The 7500-nt window shown below is 39.2% G+C and overlaps 1 protein-coding gene across 7 annotated transcripts in view; it reads right to left on the bottom strand.

Annotated features, from left to right (window-relative positions):
- The window catches only part of LOC122256009 (uncharacterized), a 76659-nt gene that overhangs the window by 52550 nt on the left and 16609 nt on the right, over positions 1 to 7500 (bottom strand). For all 7 annotated transcript variants that reach the window (XM_086548317.1, XM_086548312.1, XM_086548318.1 and 4 more), the window contains exon 3: positions 4825 to 4885. In XM_086548317.1, the coding sequence (XP_086404443.1) occupies positions 4825 to 4856 (32 nt within the window). In that variant the 5' untranslated portion in view covers positions 4857 to 4885. The remainder of the gene's footprint in view (positions 1 to 4824; positions 4886 to 7500) is intronic.

Raw genomic sequence — 7500 nt, 5'->3', positions numbered from 1 at the left:
CACGGGTACAGACACACACTAATACGCGCACACATATGTACATAGACACACGCACATACATACACACACACACACACACACACACACACACACACACACACACACACACACACAAACAAACACGCGCCCACACGCACACGCTTAAACACACACACACAGAAACATACACATTATAAAACAAACACACACACACCCAAGCACAAACAAAACCCATTCCCTATTTATTTCCGTGAATGCAGTGTCTCAAAAATAGATAGTAGTAATAATACCATCGGGCCACACGAAGTTCTGCGCTCTAAACAAACAAGAATTTATTGATGTTAGAGTCAGGGAAAGGTTTACCAATTGGGAGCTCTAGCTGCCCGTCCCTCCAAGGTTAGCTTGCGAGGAGCCAGGGGGAAGGGGGGGGAGGGGGACGCGCCGTGTGTGAATGCAGCGTGAAACACAACACCAAAAATGCTGCTATCACGGTTTTCTTTTTTTTTTTTTCTTTTTCTTCTTCTTCTTCTTCTTCTTCTACTTCTCCGCGCAGTTGGCAAAAAGGAGGAGAAGAATGTGATACAGAGGATGCAGACGGAAGGAAGGAAAGAAAAAGAAAGACAAAAGAGAGAGAACTAAAAAAGAGAGAAATAGTAAGAAAAGACAAAAAGACCAAAACGGATAAACACGGAAGATGAAAAAAAAGGTGAAAAAAAGAACGAACGAAGAAGAAGAGAAAAAAACGAAGAAGATTTCGAAGCAGAAGGCGATGAAGCAAGACAAGAGAGACACACAGGACATTGTGACGACTTCCTGTGCTCTCCCTAACCTAATTTACGTGTTTCTAATGGCATTATTGGCAAGGGCCGCGCGCCGTCAACCGGGCTAGTTGAGACAAAGAGCGTTGCTTATTCTTTACTCTTTCTTGCTCCGTCTTTTGACTTTTTATTTTTTCCTTTTTTTGGGGAATATAGTCCTCGTTTTTTTTGTAGGGTTTTGGCCATATGTGTTCGTGTTTCTTCGTGATGGCAGATCAGTTGTTGTTGTTTTTTTTCTGTTTTTTTTCTTCCTTTTTTTTTTTTTGTCTTTCTTCGATGTTCTCTCGTCTAGCTTTCTTTCCTTTTCTTTGCCTCCTCGCCCTCTCCTCCCTCCTGTTCCCTTCTCATGCCTCCCTTACACTACCCTTTCCCCCCCTTCCCATCTCATCCGCTTCCTCTCATCCTCCCTTCCCCTCCCGCTCTTCCCCTCCCTTCCCTGTCCACCCCACCCCCCCTCTCTTCCACTCCCTTCCCCCCGCCCCTTCCCTGCCACTTCCCTTCCCCAAGAGAGGTGGAGGTAAGCTGAAGGTCTTGGCCAGCGATCTCTTCCCCAGCTACCCTCCACCCCCCGCTCTTCCATTCCTCCTTCCCCTCCCCTTCCTCCTGCATTTCTTCCTCCATCTCTTCCTCCACTTCCTCCTCCTTCCCCTCCTCTATCTTCTCTTCTTCTTCTCATCATCGTCATCATCCTAGCCTATACCATTCTCCTCCTCCTCCTCTTCTCCTCCTCCTCCCCTTCCTCTTCCTCTCCTCCTATTCTCCTCTTCCTCTTCTCCCCTCTTCTCCTCTCCTCTCCTCCTCCTCCTCCTCCTCCTTTATTTCATCCCTTTCTTCCACCACCACCACCTCCTTCGCCAGTCCTTTTCACAATCTATTTCTTATCTCCTTTATTCTCACCTTTCCCTCGTGCTCTGTAACTATATTTTTACTCTATATTCTCTTAATGATCTAATATCATTTTCTTTCATTTCGTTCTCTTTATTCTCCGTTTCCTCCTTTCGTTTTTCTTCCTCCTCTTTATGGAGGATATTTATCTTATCTTTCTTATCTCTTGCATTATTCTTTCCTTTATATGTTCCGTATTTAGAACTTAGTTGACTATCCCCCTAGATTCACGTAAGAAAGGAAGAAAGACGTAGAAATGTAAATAGAATGAAAGACAAGAAAGAGATAAATAAAAGTATGACAAAAGGCTATTAATCCCTCGGCGGGAAAATTGCGGCGGCGAAACTAATCGAGCAAAGATGGCGGTTCGTCACGACCACGACCCACGCTGACCGAAAAGGTAAGAGGAAATGTCGTCCGAATGGGGGAAGTAGGTCGTGACAGACCTATCAGAAGAACGACTCTAAAGGGTTAAAAAAAAAGTATATAAAAAGAAATGAAAAAAAAATCAGCGTAGAGAACAAATCACGGTTCGCGGTCTCTTCCGGCTTGGCACTCGTCAGCTTTGTTTACGTCTGTTTGGGAGGGAGGGGGGAAGGGGGACGCCGTGCCACGAGAGAGCGGTTGGGGGTGGGGGGTAGGGGGGAACACCCTTTCTCTCCATCTCCTCTTTCTTCTTCTTCTTCTACTTCTTTATCTCATCTTTCTTTGCCTTCTCCCTTTTTCTCTTCTCCCTCTGCTCTCTCATCTTCTCTTTCCCTTCTACCTTTTCTCTCCCACTCCTTACCTCTCCCTCTCTCTACCTCTCCCCTCTCTCTCTCGATCTCTATCCCCTCCCCCCCACCCTCTCTTTCTCCATCTCTCTTCCTATTTCTCTCTCCTTCTCCCTCACCCTCTCTCTCTCCCTCCCTCTCCCTCCCTCCCTCCCTCTCACTCTCTCTCACTCCCCCTCCCCTCCCCTCCCCTCCCCCAAACCCCTACCCGTACGTGCTTGCAAGGGAAGGTCACCTCTTGATAATCCTTTTATGATCATGATGATGATAATGATAGTGAGGATAATAACAACAATATCAAGGAGGATAATAATGATAGTAACGAATAGTTGCAGTGGTAATAGTATTTATATACAGCACTGGTCCTACCATCGTCCCATCGTCCTTATTATCATCAACTTCAACAATAGATTATTAATGATCATAATCACATCTATAATTCCATTCTTTCCGAAGAGAACAGTGATTAGGCCATGACCTAATCACTGACACTTATCATTAATTACGAATCTTACATACTGATGATTAAGGTCGTAGCCAAAGTTATTTTGTAAATGATTTATGATCTTATGATATAAAGCACATATCTGGTATTATCTTACGGGGATTGGGGGTGGGGGGTGGGGGGGACTGAAGGGGATGACAATGATTTCATTCGAATCGCGCGTGCGTGTGTGTGTGTGTGCCTGTGGGTGGGTGTGTGTGTGTGTGTGTGCGTGTGTGTGTGTTTCTGTGTTTTCGAGTGTGTGTGTCTATGTGTGTTTGTGTGTATGTTTCTGTGTTTCTGTGTGTGTGTGTTCCTGTGTTTCCAAGTGTGTGTGTGTTTCTGTGTAAGTGTATGTGCGTGCGTGTGTGTGTGTGTGTGTGTGTGTTTCTGTGTAAGTGTATGTGCGTGCGTGTGTGTGTGTGTACATACAAATATATCAATATTTAAGATGATAACCAATCTGATCGTTTTTTTTTTTTCTTATATGTTTCTCCTCCCCCCCCCCCACCCCCTTCTCTTAAATAAAACCAATCGAGCCCCCTTTTACTAACCTCTGCTCCTCTGAACACTTTAGCCACTCGTAAAGCCAGTAGAATTTTCCTTGGGTCGCTCCTTAGCCTGTTATAATTGGCTAATGTGGCCCTAAGAATCATGTCATTATCCTTAATTACTTGACATAACTTTCTCTCCCCCCCACCCCCCTCCCACCTCATCCGAGCATCCGCTGGATTATCCTCATTATCACTCGCTAATTACCTTCATGTTTCTTTCGACGGAGGGAGGGGTGTTTCTCCAAATAGGCTGACTTCCTTGTGTTAAGCTTTATATCTCTTCTTTTCTCTCTTTTTCTTTCTCTCTCTCTCTGTCTCTTTCTCGTCACCCTCTCTTTCTCTCTCTCTCTCTCTCTCTCTCTCTCTCTCTCTCTCTCTCTCTCTCTCTCTCTCTCTCTCTTCTCTCTCTCTCTCTCTCTCTCTCCCTATATAATATATATATATATATATATATATATATATATATATATATATATATATATGTATATATATAGATATATATATAATATATATATATATATATATATATATATATATATATATATATATATGTATGTATGGATATGTTTATTTAAGTATATTTTTTTTTCTGTCTATCACACAATCTCTCTCATCATATATATATATGTGTATGTATGTATATATATATGTATGTATATATATATACATATATATATATATATATATACATATATATATTCATTTCTTTATTCATCTATATATTTATCTATCTATTCATATATTTTTTTATAAATATTTATATATATATATATATATATATATATATTATATATATATATATGTATGTATATATATGTATATATGTGTGTGTGTGTGTGTGTGTGTGTGAGTGTGCGTGGGTTGCATATGTGTGTATGCTTCTCCCTACCATTTGCACATCTCAAGCACCTCCTCCGCCATGCCAAGCCATATCCATTGCACATAACTGTAATTCCCTTGCACCGCTCCTTCTCTATGGACTCGTGAAAATTGTTAAAACAAAACGCGATGCCATCTGAATTGTATAGAAACAACTTCCCTTTACAGTGGAACATTTTCACGCTGTTAAATGCATGCGTTCTCCTATACCCGATATACATAGCGTAATTAAAATGGTTTACGGCAATCACAAGTTTATATTCTTTATCAATTTCTCCTTCTTACTTACTCTTTTTCAAGTCAGCACATTTTCACTGTGTTAAATGCATGCGTTCTCCTATAACCGATGTATATAGTGTAATTAAAATGGTTTACGGCAATCACTAGTATATATTTTTTTATCAATTTCTCCTTCTTACTTAATCTTTCTCAAGTCAGCATCAGTTACTCACCAGTTTCCGCAATATCTTGTGTCTTCTCCCATGATGTCTTCTATTCCATGGCAACACCCAACTGTGGATGAGAGAAATGTAGGTTAATATTCCTTATCTCTTGGTAATAAGATAGATAGACACATAGATAGATAGAGTATCTTTTTTGTCCTTGTGATATGTATGGACATATTGTGTGTATATAGATATGTGTAGTCACGTAAATACACACAACATTAAATACATACACATATAACAGAGACAGATATAAAGAGTAGTTTACATTTTACCTTTTTTTTAACATTTACATCTTATAAATAATGGGAATCATAAACATAAGTGACTTATACGATCATATGAAAGTAGTTAACAAAGTATTCAATAGAGCTTAACGGTAATATATAAAAAAAAAGATACCGAGAAACAAAATAAAATTCCTGGAACTCCATTTCTATTCCCACCACCCTGCAACCCCTCTACAACCCCTTTGCCATCCCACTCCCACCCACTGCAACCCCGCCCCACTCCCGCCCCACTCCCACCCCACTACAATCCCTCCCCCACCCACCCCCTACCCACCTAATTCACTTACGCAATAATTAAGCAGCGGGAAAATAAACGATACGCGAACACAGAGCCGAGTACGGTCTGGTGGCTTACCCATTCGCGCGGTTTCGTTATTCGCATGATCTCCTTTGACCAGAACGCGGATGACGTGCCTAAATGTTTTTTTTTTGTTTTTTTTTCTTTTTTTCTTTCTTTTTTTTCTTTTTCTTTTTCGTTATGAAATCTAATCTTAGATATTGTTCTTGATATTGTGTTTTGATTAATTTGTTTATTTGTTTTGTTGTTATATGTCTATTTATTCATTTGTTCATTTATTTTGCTTTTCCGCGCTCTTCTATCAGTACTTTATATTATTTTTTCTTTACGTGATTTACCCCTTTCCTCCCTCCCTCCTTTATTTTCCTTATTTCCCTCTATTTCTGATTTTCCTATCGCCTACCTCCTATTCCCTTCTCCTTTCCATTCCAATTATCGTCCACTTTCCTCGCTCCTACTTCCAGACCCTTAACATTACCGTGTGTTTATAGTTAACAAAAAACTAAACGCGCTTCAGGTTAAAACAGCAAACTACCCTATGCATTTGTGGTAATGGGACCCTTAAGTCTACTAAGTATTTCTTAACACTTGTTCCTTTCCTTTCCTTTCTTTCTCTCTGTCTTTTTTCCATGTTTATCTCTTTGTATTTTTATCTCTGTTGGCTTTTGGGTTTCTTTCATCTCTCATATATATTTTTCATCTTTCATATATATATATATATATAGATTATATATATATATATATATATATATATATATATATATATGTGTGTTTGTGTTGTATATATATATATAATATATATATATATATATATATAATATATATATAATATATATTATATATATATTATAATATATATATATAAATATTTATAATATATATATGTGTGTGTATATATATATATATATATATATATATATATATATATATATATATATATATACCGCATACAGACAAGCTAACACCAACATACGAAGACAGACAAGCACACATTTCCACCCGCAGACAAACAAGCAAACATGACCACCCACAGAATGACAAGCACGCGCCACCGTCCTCAGGCAGACAATCACACACTTCCAGACATGCACAAACACTCATCCACAGACACACACAAAACACGCTTTCAAACACAGACAAGCACACCCACCCATCCACAGAAAGAACACACTCACACGCACACACCCACAGACACACAAGCACACACACACCCATCCACAGACACACACAAAACACGCTTTCAAACACAGACAAGCACAGGCACACACCCACAGCCAGACAAGCACACCCACCCATCCACAGAAAGAACACACACACACACATACACCCAAACAGCCACACAAGCACACACACCCACAAACAAGCAAACACCACCGCCCACAGACTACACCACCACACGCAGGCACACAAGCACACAAGCACACAATCCCGCCCGCGTGATGAGTTGACTAGCACCGCACGCAAGCTTAGGAATTTGCAATGACGGTTATCTATCAGTATTCATGAAGCCGCCGAGTAGATTTTGCATTTTCCATCCGGGTTCTCGACAAAGGAACATGGCCGCGGAATCAGATCATGGGAATTAGTAGAGACGGGGATGCGATCGGCGTCTCAGTATGGAAAATGTATATATATTTTTTATAATGTTTTGTTCTTGTGTGTTTGTGTTTGTGTTTGTTCGTAAGATTGGATTGGGGTTTTGTTTTTTGTATGTTTTTTTACCATATTGTTGTTATTATTATGGCTGTTATTATAATTTTATTCATTATTAGCATTAGCATTGTTATCATTATTGCAATTATTCATCATCATTATTACAATTAGCATAATCATCATTATTATTATTTTTATCATTATCATTATAATTATTATCATTATTATCATAATCATTATCAGTTTTGTTATCATAATCATTATCAGTTTTATTATTATACACGTATTATCATCATTATCATTATTATCATTAGCTATCGCCATCATCTTTACTACTACTTTCACTATCAACATCATCATTATCCTCATCATCATCATCATAATCATCATCATCATCATTATATCATGTACTACAGACTGACTGTTTACATCTTGAATTAC

This window comes from Penaeus japonicus, unplaced genomic scaffold (genome assembly GCF_977035675.1).
Source record: "Penaeus japonicus unplaced genomic scaffold, GWHDUDI00000001_assembly GWHDUDI00000020, whole genome shotgun sequence".
Taxonomy (NCBI): domain Eukaryota; kingdom Metazoa; phylum Arthropoda; class Malacostraca; order Decapoda; family Penaeidae; genus Penaeus; species Penaeus japonicus.
This window is presented reverse-complemented; position numbering and strand designations above follow the sequence as displayed.